The following is a 13,926-nucleotide window of genomic DNA, read 5'->3' on the forward strand; positions in this document are numbered from 1 at the left end:
CGGTACGGTAGTGAGTTACGGATTATTATAAATGGCTTGCACCATAATAATGAGAGTGTGTGTTTCTTTCGTAGTATGTTTAAGCTATATTTTTTAACGCGATTCAATAAAAGACATACACTACAAAATATAATTCTAAATGTATAAAATTGTGAAAATATTGATATTTTGTATAGTAATGTTTTATTTTTATAATATTATAAATAAAAATTAGCTACTAGTTCTGGAATAAAACATGTATACTTCATGGCTCTTTAACGATATTTCCAAAGCCTAAATCAAGTCTTGACACAATAAAAAAAGTCAAGTGTATAGAATAATAACATAACCTCTAAAAAACGGTTTGTGACTGTTATTTGAACAAAACATTAGAGAAATCGGTTTACAGGTATTTAAATCGTATTCTTTTTCTTTAAAAAACGTATTAGTGCATAATCTATTGAATGCACTACAACTACATGTCAATCATCACCTGCAAAAGGACTGCGCCTTCGCTCTTAAATCTTCGATTTCTTTCTTTCAGTTTAGTGCAGTAAGATGTTCAACCAAATGACAGCAGCCGGGGGCAACCCCAACAAAGATCTGGAGGTCGCATCGCCGCCCGACGACACCGTTTCGGCCCTCGAGTTTTCCCCGCCTTCGGTACCGCAAACATTCCTTATCGCCGGTTCATGGGACTGTCGGGTACGTACTGTTAGTTAGGGTGGTAGGTATTCCACTTGTCGAAATTTTCACAGATGGATGTATTTCTGTTGCCACTATAACAACAAATACTGAAAACAAAATAAATATTGAAGTGGGGCACCCATACAACAAACGTGATTTTTTGCCGTTTCTTGCGTAATGGTACGGAACCCTTCGTGCGCGAGTCCCACTCGCACTTGGCAGGTGTTTTTATGTACATAATTTATTTACCCATTCCGTTTCCAATTAAAAAAGGTACGTCTTATGATTGTGAAATGTTGTTTCCCCTTAGGTAAGATGTTGGGAGGTGGAAGCGTCTGGGAAGACAGTGCCCAAAGCTGCACAAGGCATGGACGGGCCCATCCTCGATGTAGCCTGGCATGATGTGAGTAAACTACTGACACACCAATACAAGAGCACACCATTTTACCCGGTCCTGCTTTTACTGACGCTGAGCTCCTGGAGATCTGCCTCCACTCTATACACCCACCGATACATAGGATGACCTACAGGACGGCATCCAGTGGGATGACCCAAGTATGCCCTCTTTACAGCACGATCTTCACCCATTCTTTCGAGGTGGCCCAGCCAACGGAGACAATGTGCTTTGGTGTCAACCATATTCGGTACGGCTCAATTTATGGCTCAATGGTCATTTTTAGGGTTCCATACAAAAAAGTGAATAAGTTCCTGCTGTTTGTACATCTATTAGCTGGATCCTATCAACCAAGCAGGCCTTCTTGGTATGTTTGATTGATCAACTATACCAAATGGTCTTATCAGAAGATCAGCGTTAAAACAACACAAACGTATTTTCACCACACCAACTGGTAAAGGATCTCTTTGTTGTTCAAAAACTGATAGCAAAGTTGCATTTTATTCACATGTGAGGCAAAGTAATCAAATGCAAATTTTGAGTTGTTTTCTTATGTTTGCTGGTAGAATTGTCTTTTAAATGATGATTTTGAATGATAAATATTTAATAATATTAATTTGGATTTGATTTGGTTTGATTTTGTTTGATATCTTACAGTTAATATTTTCTTCAGGTTGGTGTGGTGAAAATTTTTGGGTTTCACTCGTGAAACCCTCAAAAACATTAGCATGAGCATTTAAACAACAACTTTGCCCCCTTGTAAAACAAATAACTTTTGTTGTTTCTTGCAGGATGGATCCAAAGTGTTCATGGCCTCAACGGACAAAAGTGTCAAATGCTGGGATCTGGCGGCCAATCAGACCATTCAGGTAATTCTGCAACTTCATACGTCATATACAATACTAGCGACCCGCGCCGGCTTCGCACGGGTTAACAAATTATACATAAACCTTCCTCTTGCGTCACTCTTTCTATTAAAAAAAACCGGCCAAGTGCGAGTCGGACTCGCGCACGGAGGGTTCCGCACCATCAACAAAAAATAGAGCAAAACAAGCAAAAAAAAACAAGCAAAAAACGGTCACCCATCCAAGTACTGACCCCGCCCGACGTTGCTTAACTTCGGTCAAAAATCACGTTTGTTGTATGGGAGCGCCACTTAAATCTTTATTTTATTCTGTTTTTAGTATTTGTTGTTATAGCGGCAACAGAAATACATCATCTGTGAAAATTTCAACTGTCTAGCTATCACGGTTCGTGAGATACAGCCTGGTGACAGACGGACGGACGGACGGACGGAAGGACGGACGGACGGACGGACGGACGGACGGACGGACAGCGGAGTCTTAGTAATAGGGTCCCGTTTTTACCCTTTGGGTACGGAACCCTAAAAACCGCATCAAAATCTGTTGCGTAGTTTTAAAGATCTAAGCATACCTATATAGGGACAGACAGCGGGAAGCGACTTTGTATACTTATGTACCTATAGTGATATGGCCAGTAGATATAAGTCCAGTTTTTTCTGTGGCTACTGACAGCTACACCCAAGAACACAAGACATCGACAATTGTCTGGTAAAAACAACAGACGTATGCTAGAGGCCTAATGGGACATAATAACAACAAAATAGTTGATTCACCATGATTTAACTACAGCAGCAACTAACATCAGCAGAAGTTGTCAAAAACATAGTTTCGTTTTCACCCCTAAAAGATTGAATTAATTAAAAAAAGACAACTCTACTTGTATACACATTCACAGCCAAAGTTTTCCTAGCGCTACGCTCGTAGCTGGCCCCAGCGTTTTCACGCTTTGTAGAGGAAAGCGACTACGAACGGAGAACCCTCTGTTTCAACCTTCGATCAACACGGAAGGGATGCGGCATTCGCACTATTTCCCCTCTGCCTAGGTACAAGATCAACTGATCTAGCGCGGGTAATAAAACTAGTTGCGCTCGGATTTTTAACTAGACCGAGTCCAGACGCGCGAGTGAACACAGTAGCAGAAAAAATGCCTAATTGCTCGGTTTTTTGTTGTAAAAAGAGGTCGGGGACATCAAATTTACAAAAAGAAGGTGTTACATTTCACATGTAATATTTTTTTTACATGTCATACGTTTAATTACATTTAAACACAATTATTATATTTTAGTCTCATGTAATTGCTGGATTTATCGATTTTGCTCGCCCAGTACAAATTGCGGATCGGTCGAACGACAAATCTGACTTCTCATCTCTCAGAAAACAATAAAATTCTTTGACGAAAATGTGCTAGTGTGCGTGTTGTGACACTTGTGATTCGTCCGTACACAAAAACAGATCGAGGTGTGCAAGATTTGTCTGTGTAGGGTGTCATTTTCTATGTATTTGTGTCGTCATTACAGATTGGATTTTGTATGTATGTGTGTGAGAAGTGCGACGAAAATGGCAGAATGATTTGAATGTCAAGATATCGCTTGGGCCTATCCCTTCCGACGTGTCGGAAGCCCGTGTTGATCGAAGGTTTCAACAAGTGGTGAAATTCATTTGTTTATGATTGCTTGATTGTGTTGACGATGATTGCATCGTTGCAGGTAGCGGCCCACGATGCGCCGGTGAAGACGTGCCACTGGGTCAAGGCCCCCAACTACACCTGTCTCATGACCGCCTCCTGGGACAAGACCCTGAAGGTATGCTTCAAAATCATCAATCATTGGCCACAGCATCTTTGCAGATAGTTGCAGATACTCATCATCTTCCTCGCGTTGTCCGGCATTCTGCCACGGCTCAAAGGAGCCTGGGGTCCGCTTGGCAACTAATCCCAGGAATTAGCGGGGGCACTAGTTTTTACGAAAGCGACTGCCATCTGACCTACCAACCCAGAGGGTGAACTAGGCCCTCATTGGGATTAGTCCGGTTTCCTCACGATGGTTTCCTTCACCGAAAAGCGACTGGATAATATTAAATGATATTTCGTACATAAGTTCCGAAAAACTCATTGGTACGAGCCGGGGTTTGAACCCGCGACCTCCGGATTGCAAGTCGCACGCTCTTACCGCTAGGCCACCAGTGCTTTTTTTATGTATATAGTTTTATAGATAGTACATGTACTAAAGATGTATTTTGAGGAGGTACTCTAAAGCCTGCGATGGCTATATAGATAGACCAATCCCGCATCGATCAGAGATGTGTCTTAACTCCTTTTGGCTTTATAATAATAAGTTCGCTTTAAATCATCATTTGTAATATATTTTTACTGTTTGTTTCAGTTCTGGGACACTCGCAGCTCTCAGCCAATAATGAGTATGAATCTGTCCGAAAGATGCTATTGTGCCGATGTGGTGAGTGAAATAGACGCACATTAACACTTTGAACGCCATCTTGAACCTTGTCGGAATGCACGAAGGTTGATATTTGACTGTAGCCAATATTATGGTTTATGGTTTAAGACATTTTATTCTCATAAGAATATACATTATTCACTTAAAATGAGAATTAAAATTTAACTTAATGCTATACAATAACTTGGTGTAGGTATTATTATGTTTTTGCATCTCAAGGAAACACCAGTAAATTTGCATAGTTATTATGTGATATAGGATTAAGGTTGCTAAATAATCGTGATTATTTAAATTTACCGAAAGATATTTAAAAAAAGGGGGCCGCTACGTACTGTGTCTTGTATTAAAATACCTTTTGAATACATCATACTAGTTTAATGTTGCTGGATTTGTCAATCTATGATCTCAAAACAAAAACGGCCGTTTTAACTTTTGACGCATAGATTGACGAATCCAGCAACATAGAAACTAGTTTGATGTATTCAAAAGGTACTTTAATACATGATACGACAGTACGTAGCGGCCGCCTTGTTAGGGTTCCGTACCCAAAGGGTAAAAACGGGACCCTATTACTAAGACTCCGCTGTCCGTCCGTCCGTCCGTCCGTCCGTCTGTCACCAGGCTGTATCTCACGAACCGTGATAGCTAGACAGTTTACATTTTCACAGATGATGTATTTCTGTTGCCGCTATAACAACAAATACTAAAAACAGAATAAAATAAAGATTTAAGTGGGGCTCCCATACAACAAACGTGATTTTTGACCGAAGTTAAGCAACGTCGGGCGGGGTCAGTACTTGGATGGGTGACCGTTTTTTTGCTTGTTTTGCTCTATTTTTTGTTGATGGTGCGGAACCCTCCGTGCGCGAGTCCGACTCGCACTTGGCCGGTTTTTATTTTGCTTGTTTTGCTCTATTTTTTGTTGATGGTGCGGAACCCTCCGTGCGCGAGTCCGACTCGCACTTGGCCGGTTTTTTAAATATATATCTCGATTATTTAGCAGTGGCGCTAGTGTGCACGTTAATGGGCTCTTATATTTATTTTATTACTTATTTTTTTAGGACTACCCGATGGCGGTGGTGGGCACGGCGGACCGCGGCATCTGCCTGTACACGCTCGAGGGCAAGCCGGCCGAGTTCAAGAGGATCGAGTCCCCGCTGAAGCACCAACATCGGTGCATAGCCATCTTTAAGGTAAACACTTATAGTTCGTTTTTTTAAGCATTAGAATGAACTTAAGGTAAGCGATTTTGACATGTCTTTTAATTGAAAAACACTTTTTAAAAATCAATAACTATTACTTATGAAAGCAGAAGACTATAAAAGATCGTATTAGATTCATAATTGTTACATATTTACCGTAACTTATTTTTAAAATGTGTTTTTCAATTAAAAGACACATCAAGATTGTTTACCAAATTTCTAATGCTAAAAAAAAACGAAGTATAGGGTCGGTTGCACCAAACTGTTCGTATCGTTAAGGAGTTCGCAAATTTTTTATGTATGGAATGTTTCATAGTAAAGCGCTGGGGTGCGCCGGCTGACGTTGATCAGTCTGTCAAATGTGGTTGGTGCAACTGGCCCTTAGTGTAAGGCCTGAGTGGACGCTCGCTCGGCGGGGCGTGCAGCGTGGCTGTGGGCTCACGCGTGATGTGAGCAGCGTGCACTAAGGCCGCTCCTATACGTGCGCATTTGTTTAACATGCACGCCGCACGCCCCGCCCCGCTGCACGCACAACTCGAGCGTCCACTCAAGCCTTACACTTAAATAGTCATTATTAAGGCGCGCGTGCGGCGTTGTAGTATACAGATCCTTATGAGAGACGGCACACCGCTTGCGTGACGTGTGCGTGTGCGGCTCCAACATCCAACAGTGCACGTCACGCACACGCAAGCCGGTGTGCACAGGCCTTTAGGTTTCCGTACCCAAAGGCTAAAAACGGGACTCTATTACAAAGACTCCGCTGTCCGTGTTTCTGTCACCAGGCTGTAACTTATGAACCGTGATAGCTAGACAGTTGAAATTTTCACAGATGATGTATTTCTGTTGCCGCTATAACAACAAACACTAAAAACAGAATAAAATAAATATTTAAGTGGGGCTCCCATACAACAAACGTGATTTTTTTTGCCGTTTTTTTGCGTAATGGTACGGAACCCTTTGTGCGCGAGTCCGACTCGCACTTGGCCGGTTTGCATCGACATTGATGTGGCAAAGTAAGGCCGTGCCATAATAACTGTCAAATTTTCATAGAAATTTGATATTTATAAAGTGCAGTTGGCAGTAAAAAATGTCGTTCACTGCGTAGATGTTTTGGGAAGAATGCTTAGCACATTCAGTCCCGAAAACCCGTCCCCAGGCCGGACGACCCGATAGTCGGGATCGTGGTACTACAGCTTTATTTGACGAAATTTTTGTGGCCTGGCGCGGATGTCTTGTTTGGCTGGGTGGCAATGAATGTGTTAAATTTTCGAAAATTTATCTATTTATTTTCCTTTAGGACAAGAAGACTAAGCAACCGGCAGGGTTCGCACTGGGTTCGGTAGAGGGCAGGGTGGCCATACAGTACGTCAACCCGACAAACCCGAAGGATAACTTCACGTTCAAGTGTCACCGGTCGGCGGGGACCACTGGTGGATATCAGGTATTCAGTTAAGACGGTCAACAAAGTTAATATGACATAACTGTCATTTTATCTACTTGACGTTGGCTATGGGCAACACCGCCCTCAAGTCCATATAAAAAAAAAAAACTGTCGTTTTTGAAAATTTTGTACTATAATTACTACATTATGGGTCGGTTGCACCAAACTGTTCGTATCGTTAAAGAGTTCGCAAAATTTTTATGTATGGAAAGTTTCATAGTAAAGCGCCGGGGCGCGCCGGCTGACGTTGATCAGTCTGTCAAATGTGGTTGGTGCAACTGACCCTATGTCTTGGCCCAAGACATTTCTCGTGTTGGTACCCTAACTTACTCTGTACATATACCTACTCCCTGAGTCTCTATTCCACCACCCTATCCAAGAAATCAGACCTGAAAAATAATGTTAATAATAAACTGTTAATTAACTTATTCTGATTTTGACGACTGGTCTTGCCTAGTGGGTTGTGACCCTGCCTGTGAAGCCACGGTTCTGGGTTCGAATCCCAGTAAGGGCATTTATTTGTGTGATGAGCACAGATATTTGTTGCTGCGTCTGGGGTGTTTTCTATGTATTTATGTATTTGTATATTATATATATCGTTGTCTGAGTACCCACAACACAAGCCTTCTTGAGCTTACTGTGGGACTTAGTCAATCTGTGTAAGAATGTCCTATAATATTTATTGAAGTGAAAACTTCTTTAGCGGCGCTGTGGACTTTTTGTAATGGGGAAAAAATGTTAAACTCGTAACAGGTGTCACGTGACCGTAAGACGGACACGTGACCTGATCGAAAAACTGTTACTTCAATGTCATTGAGTTTTTCTTTATTGATTTAAATGACATCTAGTGAGATTCCCTCTAACTGGTAATTAATATAACTCGATGACTAACAGTGATGTGCTTAGGGGTTTCAAGTAATGCGACGAAATAACGCTAGATGGCGTTAACCTCAATTATACATAGTGCTGCAGACATTTTGCAATAGTGATTGAGTTTTCACTTCTGCCGGCACTCCCTGAGTGCAACCCGTTGTTTTGTTATTCTATTCGGCGTATTGTTTCCCCAGGACATCTACGCCGTGAACGACATCGCGTTTCACCCCGTGCATGGCACCCTGGCCACCGTGGGCTCCGATGGCTCCTTCTCCTTCTGGGACAAGGTATGCCATCACTATCCTTCTCAAGGTTTTATCAAAGCGGTTGCCACTGACCTTCAAACCAGGGATGTTGCGGATGCCGATTTTTGGACATCCGTGGATGCGGATTTTTAAAGATAGGTACATAAAAAACGTCAAATATTACATATTAGTAATTTTTATTTAAAAAAACCGGCCAAGTGCGAGTCGGACTCGCGTTCCAAGGGTTCCGTACATTACGTCCCACTCACGCTTGACTGCTAATTTCTAATAGGTTTTTTTTGGCTAATGACTAAATTACCTAGCAGTCTAGCACTTACGCCGATGCTAAGACGTTCCTGTACCGATCTGTTCCACATCCGCATCCGCATTGAACTCCGCATCGATTTTATGCGGATGCGTATGTTGAAAATAATGCGGAAGTTCCGCGGTTGCGGATATTCGCAACATCCCTGCTTCAAACCAATAGGGTATTAATATGTGGCCTGTCACACACTTAACCTGCTTTTTGTTGATATTTAACTTAGATACCAAATGATTTTTGCAGAGTTCTCAACTCAAGAAATTCCTAATAACTCATGGGCACACAGTTCATGAGCTCATGGGTACTGTTAACAATTAATTAGGCAATTAGCTAAGTTTACCCATCTATGTTTTAAGGGAGTTCCCTCTGCCAACAAACTGTCCTGCAGTTTGGCAGAAGAAAAAATATGTATGTTAGGGTTTATTTCATCTGAATAAACGATTATTTATTTAGTTATATTAATATATATTTTAGGACGCGCGCACGAAGCTAAAGTCGTCAGAACTACTTGAGCAACCGCTAACGCGCGCCGCGTTCAACCACAACGGACAGATATTCGCGTACGCCGTCGGATACGACTGGTCCAAGGTAACGCTTCAAATATACGCTTATAGTCATTATATACCGAAATAAATGTCATATGGGCCATTTTATTTAAGTTGTCCCCTACACTTTTTTTTTCAAAATTGGGATTTTTTATGTTATTTTTACTCAGAATCATGAGCTCTTTTGATACTAATAGGAGGAAAAAAGTGTCTCAAGATTTCCATACATTTTTCGATCTTTCCATTCCGAAACCGCCATACAAAGTCTATAAAAAAATGGTAACGGAATGGGAAAAAAAACACTCTTAAATGTCCATAGAACGGTAGATGGCTGCACTTTATTTCAAAAGGCATAAGGTCCACTATGCCTTTAGAAATAAAGTGCAGCCATCTACCGTCCTCGTACGTTTTCTTGTGCATAGTAGATTCTGCCATCTTGTGGGCTACATCGGAATCATAAACTTCACATTTTACTATGCATTGTCTTCAAGTAAAATTTGTGGATTAGGTACACAAATCATAATTATTTCTTTACTGTTATTTAGGAAAAACCTATAAAATTGTTGACGGAGTCTTTATTCGGAGGCTCGAGCCCTTTTGAGTTGCTCTTAAAAAAGACTCAACAAAGGACTCGACTCGGGACTTAAAAGACTCCGAAGTTCTTTGAGCGCCGAGTCTCGTAAGATCGAGCTGAGTTCTTCAAATGCAGACTCGAACGACTCGAGTTCCTACCAACAGTAGGCCCTATAGCCAAAGAGAATATAGTGTATAGAGAGTTACTGTCATGGTAAATTTACCATTACAATATTATTTAATTTACATAATTATGTAGCCACAGTAAATTCACTGGCATCTTTCGACAGCAGATTAAAACTGTTAGCACGCCATTTGACTTCGAGCCTTATTCTTTAACTGATATGTGTTAATTAGTTAAATATTGAAATTAACGCCATCTACCCGACAGTAGGCCAAAGGTATGCAGTATTTTCGAGGAGAGAATAAGGGTCAAAGTCAAATGGCGTGCTAACAGTTTTAATCTTCTGTCGAAAGATGGCAGTAAATTTACTGTGCTTACATTAATTGACATGAATCTAGTATTTTAACTGGATCAGGCATGAGGGGTGGGGGGAAATGACCGAACGGGATAGTCTTATGTATCTTTCAGTAGGAGTAGCAGCGAAAGCACTATTATTGTTTGTCCTTGTCACAGTCTCACATTTTTTTATTCCCCACCTTAAATTAGTATGGATTATGGTGGGCAACAAATAAATTCGACCAATCATAGTGTCGCATTGCGTATGTTTGCCTCACGAAGGCACGCGTATACCACTTCTATAGGATCCTACCTTCTATGTTGCTATAAGTAGCTATTTCCTTGACCGTTCTCATGTGTCGCAGGGTCACGAGCATTTCAACCCGGCTAAGAAGAACTTTATCTATCTGCGGGCGTGCTACGAAGAGCTCAAGCCTCGCACCAACTGATTCACTTCGCTGCCGTCTTTCAACGCGTGAGCGACGTCAGTGACGTCATGTGACGTTGGCATGACGTTAGCCTCGCATCCACGCGCAAGCCTCGTCGTGAATGACGTCATATCCTCCTAAGGCCCAAGGTCCTACCTATTCAACTGATTCACTTCGCTGCCGTCTTTCAACGCGTGAGCGACGTCAGTGACGTCATGTGACGTTGGCATGACGTTAGCCTCGCATCCACGCGCAAGCCTCATCGTGAATGACGTCATATCCTCCTAAGGCCCAAGGTCCTACCTATTCAACTGATTCACTTCGCTGCCGTCTTTCAACGCGTGAGCGACGTCAGTGACGTCATGTGACGTTGGCATGACGTTAGCCTCGCATCCACGCGCATGCCTCGTCGTGAATGACGTCATATCCTCCTAAGGCCCAAGGTCCTACCTATTCAACTGATTCACTTCGCTGCCGTCTTTCAACGCGTGAGCGACGTCAGTGACGTCATGTGACGTTGACATGACGTTAGCCTCGCATCCACGCGCAAGCCTCGTCGTGAATGACGTTATATCCTCCTAAGGCCCAAGGTCCTACCTATTCAACTGATTCACTTCGCTGCCGTCTTTCAACGCGTGAGCGACGTCAGTGACGTCATGTGACGTTGGCATGACGTTAGCCTCGCATCCACGCGCAAGCCTCATCGTGAATGACGTCATATCCTCCTAAGGCCCAAGGTCCTACCTATTCAACTGATTCACTTCGCTGCCGTCTTTCAACGCGTGAGCGACGTCAGTGACGTCATGTGACGTTGGCATGACGTTAGCCTCGCATCCACGCGCAAGCCTCGTCGTGAATGACGTTATATCCTCCTAAGGCCCAAGGTCCTACCTATTCAACTGATTCACTTCGCTGCCGTCTTTCAACGCGTGAGCGACGTCATGTGACGTTGGCATGACGTTAGCCTCGCATCCACGCGCAAGACTCATCCTGAATGACGTCATATGACGTTGGTGGCGTCAGAATAAGGGACTATTACGCAAAACTGCGTAGAGAGCGCCACGGTAATTAAAGTGTGCAAAATGGAAGCCATCACGTAGCTACATGAACATTTCTTGGGTGCGAAAGAAACAGACTAGGTATAAATGAGAAAACGTGACCACTTTTGAGCTTCATAGCGGGTCGCTGCCAGTGAATGTTTTAATGTCTGTCATTTCAAATGTAAAGTCAATGTGGCTAATTCCGTCCATTAGCGTTTTTCTCGAACAACGAACAAAATTGATAAATTCACCGACAAAGCAGCGATTGCTTTTAGTTTCAGCAATCAAGTTTTTTTCTCCTACGATTGAAAATCAAAGAAATATACGCTCGTGGACGGAATTAGCCACATTGACCTTATGTATTAATAGTGTCTCCTAGTTGGCTGTTCTTAAAATAATAAGTTATACATATTATTCGGTTTTTGTATGTGAATGTTCAATTATTATGATTTGTGCACAGTTCTGTGAAAGCCATCGTTTAGCTAGCTGATTTCTAATCAAGACTTGGTGTTTTTAGTATTTTTTTACTATTTAACCTTTTGGTCGCCAATGACCGATATATTCGCGCCGTAGGTTCAACGCCAAAGACCGATTAATCGGTCACAGACCACAGAGCAACATAGACCTACGTGCATATGCATAAAGATCAAATTCAGTTTTGACACTTCGGTGACGTGGCGTCAGAGTGACAGCTTTTGTGTTTGACGCGACGTCCAAAAGGTTAATAGTACCTACTATGGATATTTTTAAATTGTCTAAACCTTTAAAATAAGATTTCCATATGAAAATGTACCTTATGCAGTTGTCTTATGGTATCTTTTGATACGGAAAGCCACAATTATAGATCCTTATAAATCTTATAATGTAAGGTTAAATGTGAAGAGTGAAGAGAGTCGTCCAATTTTCAAGTTACATTTGAATTGTATTGAAATAAAAAGTATAATGAATACAACTAATGGATTTAAGTTGAAGCAATTCAACCGATGCATATAAAATGTCATTGTATTTTGTAATTTAAATTGTTACAGATTGTTAATAAACATGTTAACAAGGATATATTTTTTATTTCTAGATTATCCCATAACCAGGCTCAGGTAGTCTCCCCCTCCCCCTAGTATTTAATTTACCATAATCTGCTTTAAATTCTAAATTTTATACAAAACATTAAGTTCTGGAAACAACTTGCCTCTGAAATGTAAAATTTTATTAAAATGGTGCTTGGCACAGATTTACACTTCTGAGTTTAATGTTCGGCTATCCATAAATATAAATGGTCATTGTAATTCTTTATTAAGAATAAATAAACGGTAGGTACATGTTACAAATTGTAAACTTTACACTTATATAATGTATGGATTGTATTTATATTCTATGATAGTTGCAATTTTTTTGTGATAATCTGATACTGCACCTACAGTTAGTCAAAAACCTTTTATACTATCCAAGTAAAATTTCTATTTGGGGCCGATTGCATTACAAACTACAACTAATATAAAATAAATAAATGAATATTATAGGACATTATTACACAAATTGACTAAGCCCCACGGTAAGCTCAAGAAAGCTTGTGTTGTGGGTACTCAGACAACGATATATATAATATACAAATACTTAAATACATAGAAAACAACCATGACTCAGGAACAAATATCTGTGCTCATCGCACAAATAAATGCCCTTACTGGGATTCGAACCCAGGACCGCGGCTTCACAGGCAGGGTCACTACCCACTAGGCCAGACCGGTCGTCATATATTACAAGCGGAACTCCTTATTTAATAAGTGAAATTAGAAAAGGAGTTCCGCTTGTATTATTAGTTGTAGTTTGTTATGCAATCGGCCCTTAGTCGTCACTTTATGCCAGTGGGACAAGACTATTGTATGTATATTCAGTCACTGACTATCCAACCTCTAGACTGAGCTTAGGCCAATTCTTTCATGAAACTGATGCTGCCAAAAATACGGCGGTGCGGGGGGACGAGGTGAGTGAATCCCGTGCCGTGATTGGTCCGTTCAAAGACACGGACCAATCACGGCACGGGATTGACTCGAAGATGGAGTAACGCTACCGTATGTGTGGCAGAGGGGGTAGCGCGAGTATGCTATGTCTAGAGGTTGGATTGTCTGTGTTTCAGTTAACCCTTTTGTGCGCCGCGCCTCATCGTAAACCTTGTCGGAATGCACGAAGGTTGATTCAGTACCATTTCGTTCCCTGTCACAGTGTCATAGTATCAGGTCCCAAGCAACTTTCATATTGATTGTCACTGTGACAAGGTACGAAATAGTACTAGTCTGTGCAGAAAGAAGAGTCGTGAAATCTAGGGAGCCCATACATTCTACGACTCTTCTCTTTCCGCACAGACCCTAAAATTTAATTATTTGACAGTAGGTACCTGTGGATTCAAATAAAGCAAGCATACAA

At 41.5% G+C, this 13,926-nt stretch overlaps 1 protein-coding gene across 2 annotated transcripts; it reads left to right on the forward strand.

The window, feature by feature from the left end:
* Positions 1 to 312: 312 nt before the first annotated feature.
* On the forward strand, positions 313 to 10,561 carry LOC134657933 (protein Rae1). 2 transcript variants are annotated; one of them, XM_063513518.1, is made up of 11 exons: positions 313 to 388; positions 524 to 684; positions 977 to 1,069; positions 1,852 to 1,929; positions 3,630 to 3,725; positions 4,305 to 4,376; positions 5,438 to 5,569; positions 6,876 to 7,019; positions 8,087 to 8,179; positions 8,934 to 9,047; positions 10,403 to 10,561. In XM_063513518.1, the coding sequence occupies exons 2-11, from the start codon at positions 538 to 540 to the stop codon at positions 10,484 to 10,486; spliced, it is 1,053 nt and encodes a 350-aa protein (XP_063369588.1). In that variant the 5' UTR covers positions 313 to 388; positions 524 to 537; the 3' UTR covers positions 10,487 to 10,561. The 2 variants fall into 2 exon arrangements, with proteins under 2 accessions (XP_063369588.1, XP_063369587.1); XM_063513517.1 differs by lacking the exon at positions 313 to 388 and having other exon boundaries at positions 474 to 684.
* Positions 10,562 to 13,926: the final 3,365 nt, after the last annotated feature.

This window comes from Cydia amplana, chromosome 21 (assembly GCF_948474715.1).
Source record: "Cydia amplana chromosome 21, ilCydAmpl1.1, whole genome shotgun sequence".
Taxonomy (NCBI): domain Eukaryota; kingdom Metazoa; phylum Arthropoda; class Insecta; order Lepidoptera; family Tortricidae; genus Cydia; species Cydia amplana.